General features: G+C 31.6%; 2 protein-coding genes across 2 annotated transcripts in view; both read left to right on the top strand.

Moving 5' to 3' along the window:
• LOC130897282 (uncharacterized) overlaps window positions 1–17,695 on the top strand; it is a 65,371-nt gene that overhangs the window by 39,311 nt on the left and 8,365 nt on the right. The window contains exons 3-5 of the mRNA XM_057806054.1: window positions 2,245–2,398; window positions 6,425–6,702; window positions 8,660–17,564. The gene's annotated coding sequence lies outside the window, so the exon portion shown is untranslated. The remainder of the gene's footprint in view (window positions 1–2,244; window positions 2,399–6,424; window positions 6,703–8,659; window positions 17,565–17,695) is intronic.
• On the top strand, window positions 8,834–9,172 carry LOC130897430 (uncharacterized). Its single transcript, XM_057806271.1, has one exon. It carries the CDS (start codon window positions 8,834–8,836, stop codon window positions 9,170–9,172), a length of 339 nt encoding a protein of 112 aa, XP_057662254.1.

The raw sequence follows: 17,695 nt of genomic DNA on the forward strand, positions 1-17,695 counted from the left end.
GTAAACTATGTTTGAAAACTGCAAACATTGAAAATTCAATCAATTTCAAAAAAGTAAGAACTAAAACCCCTCGATTCCTAAAATTGAAAAGATCAGAATATTCCCGTAAAAACACTTGAACACTGAAAGACCAATCAAAAAGGTTTGGCAATTGAATTAAATTACTTATAGGCTCATCAAAAATTTAAATTTAATTAACAATCATGCAGTAGTAGTTATTTATTTCAAAGTCTCTTAAATAAATTGGCCCAAATTAAGATCCTAAACTGAAATATTTCTCTAGCTTCTAATGATTTTACTAATCCGCCATTAACAATGTTAACAATTTAATTTCAATCTATTATGTAAAAAAGATATTGTTGTCTTAGATTGGATCTCATTACATACTTTGTGATTAATCATCTTCGCAATATATACCCTAGAAACCAGACCCTTCATTTTTAATAAAGACTCTAAACAATACCTTCATTTCTATTCAAGTGGAAAAATTAACTAGTTATTCTCATTGTCTTGAATGGTTTCTTCGTCATCTAAATTATATAGAAAAAAAACTTTCATTTTTTAAAAAATTAATTCCAACTACTGAGCTACACTGGTGTTCTTACACAACATCAACAAAGTGTCTTCGGATTAATTCCTAGTAAAAAGCAAGACATAGCTTATATATTTTACAATTATTTCTCAAATATTAATAATATACATTCTCTCCATTATTTGTTCAATAATCCGAATAAGGTTTATGGTTCTTTCCCCGTTAATTAAATTTCCGAACAGTGGAAATTTTCAGTACATTTCTACATTTTCAAGTGGCTTAATACTAAATCCAGGCCGAATAGCCTTGGTAGCTGAGGCCTTTATTGCCTTTAGTAGAAGAAGAAATACAGGCTCCGTATCGCCATATTCATTTGCCTTCCGTTAGTGTGTTGGTTAGAATAAATATTATAATGGTAAGTTTTTGGGACAAGAAATCCTTCAATGTACTCAAGTGATCAATAATTCAAAAGTATTATTTATCTACAATTTTGGATATGCGAGTAGAGAACATAAATATTTATGTATGTGAAGTCATTTTTCAAGTTGTTTATAAAAAGACATGAAATTGATGTTATGCAATAACCAAGTCCACATTTCATGTAATAACGGAGGTGAAAATTTGAATTTTGTAACTATGTTACCTATAGAATAATGTACAGTGACCTTCATATTTGACGTAATTATAATCAGAATCCAAAGTATTCAATTTGTAATTCAGAAAGAATTATTCAGCATTAAGTTGAATATGATACTATTACAATTTTTTTATATGTTGAATTGAAATATCTACTTACTTTTTCTTTTTTCAACCCACCAGAATGTCCTAATGAAGAAAAAGTAATTATTTTCTTGAAATATTTAGGAATTATCAAAGATATTTTATATTCACAAACAAATTTTTAATTTTTAACGATGAGTGTCCTTGTTGGGAGTTTTTCATGGATGGGGCTTAGAATTTTTTGTGTCAAATGCAAATTGCATAATAATATATATGATTTCAGCTTCAAGATAATGAAAAATAACCTAAGGGAACTGAGGTCCTCTCAAAAAGAGGTTTTTTAAGTGTATTGCTACTTCCAAATTTCAAATGCAGTAATTTAGTTGAATTTTACTGTAAATTTTTAAAATATTCAGTGTTTTCCAAAAGTCATTTCTGTTCTTATATTCAAATTCGCTATTTTGTTATGGGATGGTTTGTGAGAAATATCAATTACAAATTTTTAACCAATTCAAGGATCTGTCAAGGATCACTTTTCAAACTTTTAACTGCATTGACAATCGTATACATTTTTAGTGATTTGTGATTTTTTCATATTTTTTCTTTGATAAATTTTGTAAAAAATAGCTTCTGGCACAAAACACGTTACCATCTTAAACAACAGTAAACTAATTAAACACTTTTTAAATAACTTTGAAGAACATAAACTAACTCACAAACTTTTGAAAGTGAACTATAAAAATATAATGGCACGCTCCGGTTGTCTATTATATTATAACATTTTTCATCTAATGAATTATCAAAATAATTAATTTTAGTTAGAATATCTGTTCTTCTATTTTGTTGGTTGTTTATTTGCATGTCTTTTCCATTTCATCTGGAGTTCCTTTACCGTGATCAGCTTCATAATTGTTCTAAGTAATATCTAATTAATATGTTTGAGCATTGATATAGTAGAACACTTTCTTATGATATTATATTAATAATTCCAGTCTCAACTGTATCCACCAATTGCTCTATCACATGTGTTAGATGAGCCCAGGGAACGGGACCATTTTGATGGAATTTTTAGAAAGAACAGAATAAAATTTTGTTCCTCTCGCCAGTTGAATGTAGATAGATTCAGTGTTGTCAACCATATAAAAGGTAATTATTTTAATTTTTTTAAAATAGGTACTAATTTAATCTCAAGCTTCGTAACTATATTAAACTATTTGCAAAGTAGAGATAATCTTTGAATGATTACTAAAATGTTGGCTTATTGGATATTTTATTAGGATTACAAGCCTTGCAAAACAAAGCCAACCATCTTGTACATAATTTTTTGTAACAATAATTTCAGAATATTTTGTTGTTTCTCTGTGAAGTAATATTAAAAAATTAAATAATTGAATTAAGAAATTGAAATGATAGGTTTTTGAAAGAATTTACTAGAGAAACACAGTAAGTAAATTTTTAAAACATAATGAGAAACTAAAATTCAATTGCAAAATAATTTTAGTAATGACTTAATTTAGAAGCAGAATCTTCATTTACTGATGAAAAGAAATGCTTCTCAGACTCAGTTGGCGTGGGTCAGTTGACCTGTCAGGTTTGAGACTAATTTTGCCTTAGAGCGCCATTTATTTGATATAACTGTCTCTGAGTCGGGTGGTGCCAGTGTGAGCTTCTTTTTGCTAGACATCTTCGGACTACACATTCTTTATTAGTCGCCTCAGCTTACTTTTTTCATATATTGAAGATGTATGATTTAGATGCAAACAACTGCGTTGTTTAGCAAAATTTTAGAGTGCCCGAGGGTCCACACGGAGCATACCGTCTGCCACAGGGAGGTTAACTTGATGATGCCAAAAACCCAGTTGAGATTTTGGTCTTGTCAAACGAAGTTATGATATAAATTGGCCGCAATTTTTCCAGAACTTTATTTTTCTTCAATTCGGCACCAAAGTCTAGTATAGTATTTAAATTACTCAGAGCTCATGTTCATTCAAATTATTAAAAAAACCTAATTTAAAAACGGAAGAGACCAAAAATCAAGAACATTTAGAAACATAAACATATTCAAAAAGTTTAAGAAATGAAAAATTATATATATATATATATATATATATATATATATATATATATATATATATATATATATATATATAATATAAATATAAACTTAACAATGATCCAATTATAAAAACAACTAATAATTGTAACAGATTAATAAAAAGGGTCTTAACAAAAAACAAATTGACAAAAAAAACCCAGAAGAAATTAACAAACTATAACGGTATTTCTGCCAAGTTCTACTGTTTACCAAAAATTCATAAACCTACTCTAGAGTCATAATTAGTACATGGCACTTAATATGTAATATTACTTCTTTAGTTTTTTGGTGTTTTAGATTTTAATTTAGTGAAATATTTGGAAATGTATTATGTCCTTTATGACTTTACTAATATCATATTTAATGAAATAATTCGATAATTGTTGGGAAAGTCCTTGTATATATAGCAAGGAAAAATGTTTTATGTTTTGATGTTTCATTTCTGTTTTGCTTTTTAATTGATTGTAGTTTATCCTTTTCTTGAATATGTTGCTTAGCATTTTTTCCACGTAATTATTTTCTTTCAATGCAGTTTGGGCTTTTTGAATAGCTAAGCATCTAAATTCAGGATCTGATAGTTGGATAGATCTATCAGCCAAACTTATTATCACTGATCTTTTTTGTGATATAGGATGATACGAATTGGAGTTCAAATACCTTGAGGACCAATTGGATTTTGTATACCATTCTCTTCTTAGGTTGTTGTTGATTTTATATAAGGTTACATCAAGAGATTTGATGTCATTATTTTGCTCGATTTTGATCGTGAATTGAAGTTTTTCATGATAACAATTGAATTTTTTATTCAAGTTTTTAATTTGTACGGCAGTAATGCAATTATCTACATATCGGAAAAAGAGTGGAATATTTACATCAAGGTTGCTTAGGACAGTTTTCTCAAGATCTTCCATTACCAATTGTACTATAACACTTAAAATGGAAGCTCCCATAGTACAACTATCAATTTGTTTGTATATTTCATTTTCATATTTGAAATATGTTGTTGTCAGTGTGAGTTCTATAGTTTTAAGAAATTCGTTTTGAGGCATTTCTGTATATTATTGATTTTGTCCCATTTTTTCATTCATATATTTTGCACAATGGTAATAGAAATATTTCTATATAAAGAAACTACATTTAAATAAATACATATTCGTTAGGAATTTTTATACTTTCAATTCTTTCTTTGAAATCCCATGTGTTTTTGATAAAAAATTTTTTTAAAATAGATAATGGACCGAGAGAAGTTTAAATACTTGGAACAGTCGGTTGAAGGGAATGTCAGGCCTGTGGCAGCTTTGGTAAAGCATTGTAAATTTTGTTTTTGATAAGAATTCGTAGGGTCTTGTTTAATTTTTTTTTAACTTGTCTTATCGTTCAATCGTTCATTTTTTTCATTATAATCTGATTTCATAACAGTTTTATTAGATTTATTTGCTCTCAAAATTTTGAAATTTCTGTTTTGTTTGATAAATTCTTTGGTTTTAGTTATATATTGGGGTTTGATATTGCTCTGTTGTTGTTTGTTTTTCAGAGTTTTGAAAATTAGTGATAATATTACAAGTATCAGATCTTATTTATTTTAAATTTCGTTATTTAGATAATTCAATATTAAAGAAAAATTAATAACGAAAAGTCAGACACTTTCTAGGGCGCAGTTACCGGTAAACGTAAATATTTTTAGTTGATATTCCTTGTTGTAAACCCATGTTTTAAGTGTTTTTACATTGTTATATGTAAAAAAGAAAGATGCTGGTCCATTTACTGAGCCTACTTTTAAGAAATGTTGGATTATGTTGCAAGTTGTTTATGAGTTTAATTTAAAGCACAGTCATTTGATTAGCTCAGTATATGGATTAACTTAACCAGAGATTCCAAACTTAGTTAATATTTCAAGTCAAATTATGTTCAAAAACAAAGTAAACATGTATATAGAAAATGGAAGTGCCATAAAAAATTATTCACAATAATAATTTACAATTATCAATTGTAACTCGCGGAGGTCGTGCATTGCTGCCACGTCGATTAAAGTGTTCCTATACAACATAAATATGATAGACATAAGAGAGGCAACTATTTTTGTCCAAGTTTTGATGTGCATTTATCTTAGGTTTTGATATTATTTTGTTGTGTTCTTTCATTTCACTTTTATTCAGGATATTGCTTCAATAATTGTAATTATACTTGTGGATATAATGTGCACAATATCACACTAATGAATAAAACTTTCTCTATTTGTTTAAATATTCAGCAATTTTTTTCCGTAAGTTTTTTAGGACTCTGTTGTCTCCTACATTTCTTTCTATATTACATGAAAATTCTATCAACGAATCTTTTTGTAGTTTTGAAAACATTTTTTAGACCTTAAGTTATATCTTTTATATTATAAATATTTCTTGATTTTTATTTTGTGTTTTATCTATTACTAGGTAGTATACTTTTTGTTTATGCGGTCCACTTAAAAATATATTTATACAATATAATAATATATTCTTTTTACCATCGTGGGTAAAGTACGTACTTTTGACATACTTCTGAGTGCTCAAAACTCCATTTAAACATACTTTGAGTGGCAGGGCGTAAAGAAAAAAAATATTAAGGTAGCGTAGTGGTTAGAGTACGAGGCTCACATGTGTGAGGTTCCAAGTTCATTCTATTACATGGCAATAATTATTTTTTGGTGGCATTTATGCATGGCGAAGAGAAAAGTTGACAAATGTAATACTTACATAATGTGCATCATCAATATTAGTATTTTATAATAAAAATTATCATCTAACTTCTGTATATTGATGAAATGTTCGCCAGTAGAAAAAAATATTGTGTGCGATTCGTGTGTAAAGGCCTTTCTTCGCCTCATGTGATTGTCACATTTGTCGAAAAAGGCTGCTTTATTCGCGTGCTGCATAAACATCTATTTTATACATTGCATAATATTTATTGAATTATACTTTTTATATGAAACGTGCTCTACCTTGAAAATTTTTTCTCATTCAGTAACAACTATTATACGCATCATTGGAAGTCAGATATTTAAAAGAAGAGTTTTGATAAGTTTTTTCTTCTTTTATTTTTAGACTCGAGAAATCTGAGATAAGATCTCCTGGCTCAAATTCAGATCCTACCATGGACTCTCAAGATATCCAGATTTGTACCCAACTGAACACCTGGGACATATAAACGGTAGAAGATTGAGATACAATCAAAAAAATCAATAGGGCTCAAATCCGGACTATAAAGTGGCCAGTTAACATTTCCATTATTGCCTGTCCATATAGGAAATGCATTCTTTGAATAATTCTGTACGAATAAGGAGGTGTTCTATCCTACATCCAAATCATATGATCAAGCTGTGGTAAATGAAATATATTTTTTTTTCACCAAATGAAAACATCCTATTGAAAAAAATAATCCTATCTCTCTCTAATATTTGCATGCTAGTACTAATCAAATTCAGCCAAGATCATAAAACTTGTATTCAAAAGTGTACATTTGTTAAGAAGTATATTTGGAATTGTCGATTTTGATTTATAGTTGACATCTAAGATATTTATTTTAAAAAGATTTTTTCACATTCTGCTGAAGTATGCTTTATTTTTCAATGGGATTTAGATTTAGGGGGTGTATTCTTATGCACAATTTCGAAATTATTTCCAATTAAACATTTCTAAGACTCAACAATTGGTCGTTAAAACAAATTAACATATCTCCTACAAATTAAGTTTGGTTGAATTGGAAACATAGAAGTGATTATATCATATGTTGGAATAAATATGGCAACCTGTTGACTAGTGTGTCTTGCCATAACTTGAAAAATCCAAATTGGTTAGCCATATGATATAGAACTGACTTTGGTTTTAACTACAAAAGGAAATGTTGTGAATTTTTCATGGTCCAGTTTTGGTGTTAAAGGTACCAATTTAATCAACCAATTTTATTTTATCTGGATAACTCGGAACTCCTAGCCCGAGCACAAAATTTTTGATAGTTTATACTGTTACATTAACCCTAGTGGCTACCAGAAATTTTCGGTATGATAAATTTGTTTTAGCAGTTGTACATCTTCTAGAAGACTTTATGAACACCCACTATTTCCACTCACATTGTTCAACGAGAATAATAAGTTTCGCTTTCTGCTTGTACATTATACATATGATAATCTTATTTCAATCGAGATAATATTAGTTCCAGAGCTGGCTACAAAAAACAGGGTTGATAAGGTGCGCGCCATTTCAGCTTGTAAACTGGCGGCCCCAACTTAGTACATCACCAAACGCCACTTCTTAAGGTCAGTCAGCACAGGTCGGATATGAAAATGCCAGCCGGTTTTCCCAAACGAAAAAGTTGGCTGAAAAACCTCATAACGGTCGCGCGTGAAACCTTTTGTAACGTGCGGTTTAAGCCTCAAATAAGAGCGGTGTAATAGCACAAGAAATTTTGCAGGCCGGAAAACCCTTGTAAGAAGTGATCGAAAGTGCCGGAAAACTCATCTGAAAAACCTCATAATGTGCGCGCACGAAACTTTTTTATTAGGTTTCTGGGGTCTCAACTAAGAGCGGTGTGAAAGCGCAAGAAGTTTTGCAGGCCGGAAAACCCCAAATTTGATATTTGGCAAACAGAGATAATCAGTAAAATAAATTAAACCAGCTGGATAAAAAATATTTTCATAATTGAAATAAAACTGTATAGAAACACAAAACTGATATCAAATCAATTCTTTCAATATTAATTTTTTAAAGTAATTTTAAAAATCTCCATTTAAAATGATCTTATTTCTCTACTCATCAACTTTGAATTTCAAACTTGACAAATTGATGACTTTATTTGAATCTGCAGTTTTTGCATCTTGACTCTCATAACTCCTATTTGTAACAATTCTTGTTTGAAAGTAGTCTCCAAATAATAACAGCAGTAGAAGTATGAATAGTAAAACACTTTAGTATCGGCGAATATGAAAATAAATACCCAAGACAACTAAGTGGGGAATGGTTTAAATATTACGTGAGCAGATTTATTACAATTACAATATTACCGAACTGGTCATAAGGCTTCTCATCTGATGGCTCCTTGGCAATTTCATCCAATTTCTTAATAGCTTGCGATATTTCAGTAGATGTTTCGGATGCTGGTCGTTTTTTAGACCTATTCTTTGGCGTCGAGGATGCTCCCATTTTTTCAGGCGACTTCTTCTGAGAAGACATCGTTCGTTTTCAGAATCGACACTTTTATTGTCTTCATCTTGTGCTGTGTCTGACCTACTTTGTGACAGTTCCTAGAAAATACATTAAAATTTAACTTCTATTTGTTCTCAGGTCCCAAAACAAGCTGATGAATGGAAAGAAATCGAAAATAAATTTCCTCAGCGTTGGAATTTTCCTAGATGTTTTGGTGCAAACGAAGGAAAACACGTTATCGTCAAGAGGCCGCCGTGTTCCGGTTCAGTTTATTTCAATTATAAAAAAACCTACAGTATAATATTATTTGCTATGGTTGATGCTGATTACTGTTTTATTTACATAGACATAGGTGCAAATGAACGAGCAAGCGATAGTGCAATATTTAGAGATAGTACGTTGAACATTGCAATGAAAAACAAGACTATTGGCTTGCCTGAATATGGAGTTATTATTGGAGATAATGCTTTCTCTTTGAGGACAAATTTCATGAAACTGTACATTAAAATAGGTCTTAGTGTTGCCGAAAAAATATTTAATTATCGTCTTTCCCGTGCCAGACGAATCGTAGAAAATGCCTTTTGCATACTAGAATGGCGATTCAGAATATTTTCGAGACCGATTGATTTGGCGCCGGAAAACAATAGATAAAGTCATTTGGGCTGCTTGTTGTCTTCATAACTGGCTAAGAATGACTGATCCTGGTAACTACATGCCACAACAAGCAGTAGATGGAAAGACTTGAATACCGGAAATATCACACCTGGACTTTGGAGGGAAAATGCTAATAATATGTAGCCTATTAATCATTTACGTGGAAATCATCACAGTCGATCTGCTGAGGAGATCAGAAGAGCATATGTTACCCATTTTACAGATGAAATTCTCTTGCCGTGGCAGTGGGAGAAAGCTGGAATAACGGTCTAGTATCTAGTTTTTTAATATAACAACTAAAATACTCAGGTGGTTTGATTTGCTCCTTCGTGTGACCACAACCTCTGCTAAAAATTTCGCTACATTGAACAATACCAACGTTGGCGTGTATACTTCCTCAGTACCACATTCACTTTTCTTGGATTTTTTAATTTCATTTATTTCTTGCCTGTATACGTCTTCAATTGATTTTATTTTTGCTTTTAATTGCTTCACATTCATACCCTCGGTCAATTGTTTTTCGTCAATTTTAACTAAAGGATTTTTGAAACTTTCATACTTTTGTGTTACAGTAGTCTTTGTTTTTTATATTCCATAAAATTGGGTACTGCTTGTAGATGTTGAGAAACTCTATTATATCACGAGTGTTCCACTTCATGCACAAAACAACACGTGGTTTTAACTCGCCCGCTAGTTCGCTACTGAGCGAGTAGAAAGATTTTCGTGTCATCGACACTCGCTGGCTTTTAAACTCGTCGACTAGCAGCTTGTAAACTAGCCCTGTATCATCGAGGCTTAAGGGACAAAAATATTATAATCTTACAAACATAACAAAATTATTTTAAATTTTTGATATACATAATACATTCAAATTAATAGTCTTCAGCCCATGAAACCCGAATCCATAATTCTAAGTTTTCGATGATATTGGGTTGCTGATCAGTATTGTGAGTCTGCTCACTTTCATCCGATTTTGGAATGTCTACGTCGTTCTCATTGAGCCATTCGACATCATGGTGCTCTAAATTTTGAATACTATACATCAGTTCATTAGCAAGACGAACTGCGACTCTTACAGGTCTAACTTTCAGTGTGCATGTTTCTTTTTTTATGGATCTTCTCGATGTGACCATTTAATGACTTGACGGAAGCATGATAAAGACCACACGTTTTGCGTGTTCGACTTTATAGCCTCAATTTGACCGTCGGACAAAAATAATTGTATGGCATTCGCAGGAAATATTTGAGTGAAGCACTTAAGCGTAGAGTTAAATTGACTGGAAGATCAAGAAATTGCCCTCCTTCATCCAAAACCAAGTCATCAACTGTTTGTTTTATTTTTACAGTTGGTGGAAGAAACCTATTGTCTAGTAATCTGAATAGGCCACTACTTGGACGACAGCATTTTGTTTTACAATTTGAAGCAAATATTGGCTTTCACGCACATGTTCTGAATATCATTTAATGTCTGGAAAATCAGGAACAGTAGATGAACTAAGCTTTCCACTTGTGTATGTATATTGGTCCAGAATATCCAATAGCTTGCAGTTGTCCTAGCATATTGGAAGTGATTTTGATATCAGCATAAACAGATAGTATTAATTTATGACGCTCAGCGATTTCCCAATCTTAGTCAGGCAATTTGATTCTATATTCCATGTGCATTAGAAGAGGTGCTAAGTAGTTTAGCCCGAATAAGCTTAACAGGGACTGTCGATACATGTCTTCGTCCCTATACAGAATTAGATTTTCTGGGAATTAAACGAAGGTCTGTCCCACTGCGACTAATGTCAAATTCTATTTTACGTAATTTTTCTGTGAGTTCATCAAGAGTTTTTACGCTGCGAATAGATTCCGTTCATCTTCTATTATCTGTTGTAATCTCAAATAAAAATGTATTCGCAATTCTCTCCAATAGTGATGGTTGATTGCATTCACGATTAGGATGTCGCACTGAATCCCTCTAGTTCTTTTTTAATATTTCTAGATTTTCATGACAAATATCTTCCAACTTTCTTTTCATACCATCCCGTGCTTCTTCTGGGCAACTGCGTTTGGAATCTTTCTGATTAAAGACTGTTTTGCTGTTTTTATTTCATCGCGCAATTTGATGATCTGTTTATCAACTTCAGCACGGCTGGCATAGTATCTCTGGCAGAATACAAAGCGTTCAGATTTTTTTCGAGTAATCTTATTTTTCATAGCTTCCTGAGGAGGTTTTGCTCTCTGTTTATCTGCATTATTATTATTTTTGCATTGCTGTTGATGTGATTAATTACTGATTATTTTATCCTCTTCCTGTTTTTTAATATTTGAAGCTTGCTGAATAATTTGTGTTTTTTCTGTAGGTTTACAGATAGTCGTCTAATATTTCTACTACTCATAGGTACCTAAAATGATTTCGTCACTCACCTTGGAAAAAAATGTAGTAGATTGGATTAGATACACTAATATCTAGTTCTTTATCGAACTTTGCTTGTAATTTATAATTTCGCCACACTTGTTTACAACTTTTGTACATTTTGTACTTTCGTACTTTTTAAGAGATTTTTTAAAACTTTCAAACAATTTTTGGTATAACTTGGATTTGTCTATTTAAAACGATATCTTATTTAAATGTTAAACTTTGGATAATGGAATCAACGGTGACACAAATGAATCGCTGGGTGCAGAAACAACGTCAGTCACAAATTTCAAATTTTTCAGGAGGGAGAAAAAACGTAATAACTCCTTCAAATTTTCAAATATTTGATAACTTTTTTTCCTTTGTCATAAGATGCTTTTATGTTGCTGTTATAAAAAAATTACCTAATTTCCACATAAATTAGGCTCAGGAGAATTAAAACTATGATTTTGACTAATGCTGTCTCTGCACTCAACTGTTTTTACAGACAGTAGGAAACTTGGAAAAAGATAACCATTCGTTAAATAAAACTAATATATTTTGAAATCTATTGATTAAATTTCTACTAAATAAAGATGGATGAATACTGTAACTTTTCCTCTACCAAATCAAGTAAAAATAATACCATAACTATTGGTTATTATTTTACAATCAATTATTTTCTAGAATAAGTGCGGTGTTACAACTTACCTCGAGCTTGGGCAAGTTGTAACATCTACCGAGGCAAGTAGTAACGACAAAAAAAACGACAATAATACCTCTAATCATTTATTCTTTGTTTTTTTTTTAAATTGACATCTTTCTAAAGTAAGTATTACGTAATTCTTATCAAAAATCAACTCAAATACATTTTTTTAGTAATTCAGCCTTCATCTGAGTTACAATTAATACAAATAAAAGGTATAATGTCTCCTGTAACACATCCTACATGTGCCCACATCTTACAAATGATACACTCTATCCAACTTCTTTATTTGTATCTGTGTAAGCTTCACCACATACCAGACAATACCACTCTTCTGCTTCAGATTCTGAATTTGAACATAAAATCTTTTTTTTAGCTCTGTCCACTCCGGTTTTATTATTTGTTGATTTACCTTTTCCCTTTCCCTTCCCCTTTCCCTTCCCTTTTCCTTTAATTTTGTCATCTTTTTTTCTGTTTTTTTTCATCTTTTCCTCATATTCTTTTTGTAGAGCTTCCTTTTCAGGAGTGTCCGTCAATACTGTAGATTTTCTTTTGCGTCTGCTGTTTGTATTAGTTTTTCTTGGTGGCGCCTTTGAATAGTGCGGGGTAATTCCTATCGGTTTTAAAGCGATTGCTTACACGTATGCATTATTTGCGGGAATCCCCGAAAATACATTTCGTTTTCAAGCATAGTCAATGTGAGGCTTGCTATTCGTACAAAAAAGTAAATAACTACTGATGACGTAATCATCATTTAGACTCCCCTACCCCCATGTCATCCGAAATAAGCAAAACAAAGACCCCCTCACCTCCTATAGTGCTTACGTAATACTTTAGCGGCTCCTGTCTCCAAAATAATTTTCCCAACACACTTCTTTGACAAAACTGAAATTAACTCGTTCGGGAGAATGATTGTTATTAAATGCATCAACTAAAATTCAAAAGTTAATATGATTCTCCGCATATAAATTAAATCTTATCTCATAATTTTATATTTTTGATAATAGTTTCAACTTTGTTCGTCACTATTATAACTTTCTGTTGGATTCCAAATAGCAGAAATAAAAAGGCAATGAATACATCTTGATGAAGGATAGTTGAAGATGGCTTAGTTAAAAAATTACAGAAACAATAGTTTATGGGGTTGTTCCAACATAATCCTCCTTAAATACTTTCCAAAGTATTTTTGAACAATTAAATTTCAAAATGGACATATGTGGAAGAATCAACGTTACTAAACGCATCAACAAAAAATTTAATAGTTGATGTGATTCTTCTCACTTTAATTAGATCTGCAGCTGTTTTTCTTATTGATAATTTTCCTTCCAACACGTCAAATATCGCAGAAATTTCATCGATTGAAGTTCTCTTCGTTTAAATGTTCGAACGATTTTTCTATAAAGAAAATAAAAATATATGTTTTACATTCCCATACATTCAAAAAAATATTGGGGCATATTGATACGTATCAATGTGCCCCTGTCTACTATAATCGAAATAAATATTTTATGGAAAATTAACGCAATAAATGATCAAAAAAATTTAAATCTATAAAATGTAATGATAGTTGTGTATTTACCAAATGTCCCAATATATCATAGGAAACACTAAATAAATTAGAAGAATCACATCAGAAAATTTTGTTGCGAACTTCAGAAACAGGTTTACATGTACCAGCAGCTAGTCTTCGAGTTTATTAAGAGAGATATAAGCCTCATTGAGACTAAAAAATTTTTACAATTTTATGAACAAAGCTATAGGACAGGGGTTGCCAATTGTTTGTATTGAATTTAAGTTACATATTTATTTTACTTCTTTTGATTTTTTAAAATTTGGTGAATAATTTGTGAAAGCACTTCTCAATAATTCTTTCAGATGCTGGTTAGTTAATACTGATCGGTGTTTGGATTTCAAGAATTTTAAAGTAGAATAAAATGATTTCACATAAGTACGTTGTTCCGAATATTGAAATAATTCGATAAGCAGCCTTTTTTAATTCGGGATACTTCGATTCTGGTACAAATTTCCAAAATTCAGTAATCGGCGTCGACTTATATTTTAATTGTAGAGCTTGATCTTCTTGCATCTCTACTAATTCTAATTCTCCAGATGTTTTTTGGGTCATAATTATATTGGAAATGGTGAACTGGATATGGATTCAGAAATAACTCAAAAGAAGATTTCAAAATTTTCAAGTCTCAAAATCTGTTTTGGAATTCCTTCAATATTCCTTCTAGCTGTTTAATATACTCGTTGAGTGTTTCTTGTTTGCACTCTTAGATATGTCCTTTTGCGAGTACTCGGACTATTATTTTATCTACTTATCTGACTACTCGGAATTTTTTTTCTTTGGGATTTATTTTATGGTTAAGGAACTAAAGAAGAAAATACTAACCAACTGTTCTGGAAGAGCTAATAAAAGGGAGAAAAGTAAAATATCTACTATTAGTAAATCTTTAAAAATACACAGTGGCAGGCAACTAAGAAAACTGCAGCAGAATCATAATCTTTCTCAAGCGGGCTTGATGCTTTGAGATAAATCACGTCAAGTGAGCACCCCAATTTCTAACCCAAGCAAATGTCATAAAATAATTATTTCAATCGCATCTATCCGCAAACACAAAGATAGAAAAGATAGTATTTCAACGTAATTATTTGTTTAAATATTTTTTTATATGCAACAAAGATTTATGACTTTTTTTAGACAATAATCAATTGTTCTCGAACTACTGAATGTTTTGACATGAAAAATGATGTGCATATCTATGAAATATCGCCCACTCATATAAAAAATATTGCGATGTGTTATTAACAATTTTTCAGTATTTTTAATAACTTTTTTATAAACAATTGATATTTTTATTAGCTTCTCAATGCTCTAATCGCCCAGGCTTTCGGTGATATCTAGAATAATTATTTAAGAACGAGAATATGAAAAAAAATTTCACTGCCCGCCATAAGTTTGCTCGGAAAATAAATAATTCCAAAGCCGCCCGGCTGATTTTTTTTTCTTATCAATTTTCACGACTACATTATTCGTAGTTTTATTGTCATCCGAAAACACTTTGCACGCTAGCTTTCCTGCATCTGTGGGCTTGTAGCAGTGATATTGGCGCGTATTCTTGATTGTTACGTCTTCTTCATATCTTGACTTCATCTTTTCATTATGACTGTCATGCTCTTGTTGAGTACAAAAATCGAAACTGATTTTTTTGAAAAAAGTACAAGCCCATTCATACAAAGCTTTTGGAGTTGTTATATGTCTACTGTTATCGCGCTGCAAGCTACATGTATACGCATGTTTTTTCACGGATCCTCCTATACCGTCGCAAGCGCCCTTACCGTGAGAAGTAGCAAAAAAGTGCCATTCAGCCTCAACTCCGAAATCAGCTTTATGTCTGAGTAGATTTATAAAATCAAATTTATTCTTATATTGTGATCCTGCACCATCCGAAAAATATATAATTTTTTTAACGTTGTCTTTTCCAAATTTTTTTTTGCAAAAATTCAACCAACTTTCCATTGAATAAATGCACGAAATCAGCGTCGTGCGTTATTTTTTCGGAAACCATTACATAATTTATGTTTTTTGTTTTACCATTTTCGTTGTAATAATAGATAACATACGGATGTAATGTTGCCTGGTTATTAGTCCAATGCTGCGATTGCACAGCGTTTTGTACATGAAAGGTATAGTTCATGGCAAAATCTAAAGCGACTACGAAAACGTCTGCAGCAGCCGATTCTTTTTGTTTAACAAAATAACTCGCTTGTGACTTAGCTATAAAATCATGTCTCAATAACTCGGGCCAATCTTGTTTTATTGAATCTATAAACTGAATTGTACTCTCTGTTTTTTCAATAATTTCGCATCTAAAAATAAAAAAAAATTGATGCAGCAAGGATCTTTTATGAAAGAAAAGAAATTTTACATAATCTCTCTATTTATTACCTGTCGGTACTTGTCCACTGGCTGTAGGTAATCTCTTCAATCTTGTGTTCATGCAAAAGCTCTTTCGTGTTATCGAGCGTGTTATTTTTACGATATTCACGTTACAATGTACAAAATACCTTACCTTCCTAACGAAAGGGCTTATAAAAAAACTTATTCTATATGACTTAATTACTAAAATTGAAGTAAAAAACTTGTTGCACTGCACTTTACGCTAGGTATGAAACGATCGTGCGTTCAAAACACTGCAGACGTTCGACTCGCCGAGAGCTATAGCCTACTAAGCCCGCAATCGCGCTTGCATTTGTCGACTGATGAAAACAAATGAAAATCGGACAGTGGAATGTCCGTTTCGAAGTATTTTGGAATAGCAGACTCGAGAGCAGACTGCTAGAAACAACTTATTACTAAGAAACGATAAGAAAAACAAAAAATCACGCGAATCTGCGTAAGTCACTTGAATTGGCGCGCTAGATCTTTTTACTTTATTCAATGTACGATCGATATGTGTGCATATTATGAATTGAATAAATAATATAATGAATACTGCGTTGTTTGATTGCTGAATACTCTTCAATCTTCAAAATAGAAGTTGTTTTAATCGAAAGCGCACGCAAAAAATAAAGTAACGAACACTCGCCGTGCAGCCGGACGGCCGGGCGGCTTTGCAATTATTTATTTTCCGAGCAAACTTATGGCGGGCAAACTTTTTTTTCATATTCTCGTTCTTAAATAGTTCTGTACCTCAGAGGGATACAACACTATGTCATTTTCATAACTTTACAGGAGTAGATGAGCAACATATGTCTGACTACAGAAATAGGGAAAACCGTGTGTTAGAGAGAGAACAGCGAGACAATGTGTAAGAGAGAGAGAGAGACTTCGTTTTTGCGCATGCGTAAAGTTATATATTCGTTGCGATGATAACAGCGGGAGCGCTGATATACCAAGTCGGTTAAAAGTCTTTGGGTTTTAAAAAATTATATATACCATTATTATTCGCTAATCTTGTAACATAAAAGTATAACGTATAAATAAAAAGAGATTTTTTGTCAATGTAAGGTATCACGCACGTAATCGAGACAGATTCGTTGCGATGATAACAGCGGGAGCGCTGATATACCAGGTCGGTTAAAAGTCTTTGGGTTTTAAAAAATTATATATACCATTATTATTCGCTAATCTTGTAACATAAAAGTATAACGTATAAATAAAAAGAGATTTTTTGTCAATGTAAGGTATCACGCACGTAATCGAAACAGATTCGTTGCGATGATAACAGCGGGAGCGCTAATCTTGTAATATAAAAATCTGCGGTTAACTGATAGCGTCTTATTACTGAAATACAGTTAACCCTCTGACAGGCGCAATATGATTCGTAACTTGTTCGGGCGCAATTCATCTGAGAGATCAAGTACACAAACATGCATTAAATTTCATTGTAAAAGGAAACAATATTATTGAGCGACTCAAGTTTAA

Source organism: Diorhabda carinulata, chromosome 8, assembly GCF_026250575.1.
Source record: "Diorhabda carinulata isolate Delta chromosome 8, icDioCari1.1, whole genome shotgun sequence".
In the NCBI taxonomy this organism is placed as follows: Eukaryota; Metazoa; Arthropoda; class Insecta; order Coleoptera; family Chrysomelidae; genus Diorhabda; species Diorhabda carinulata.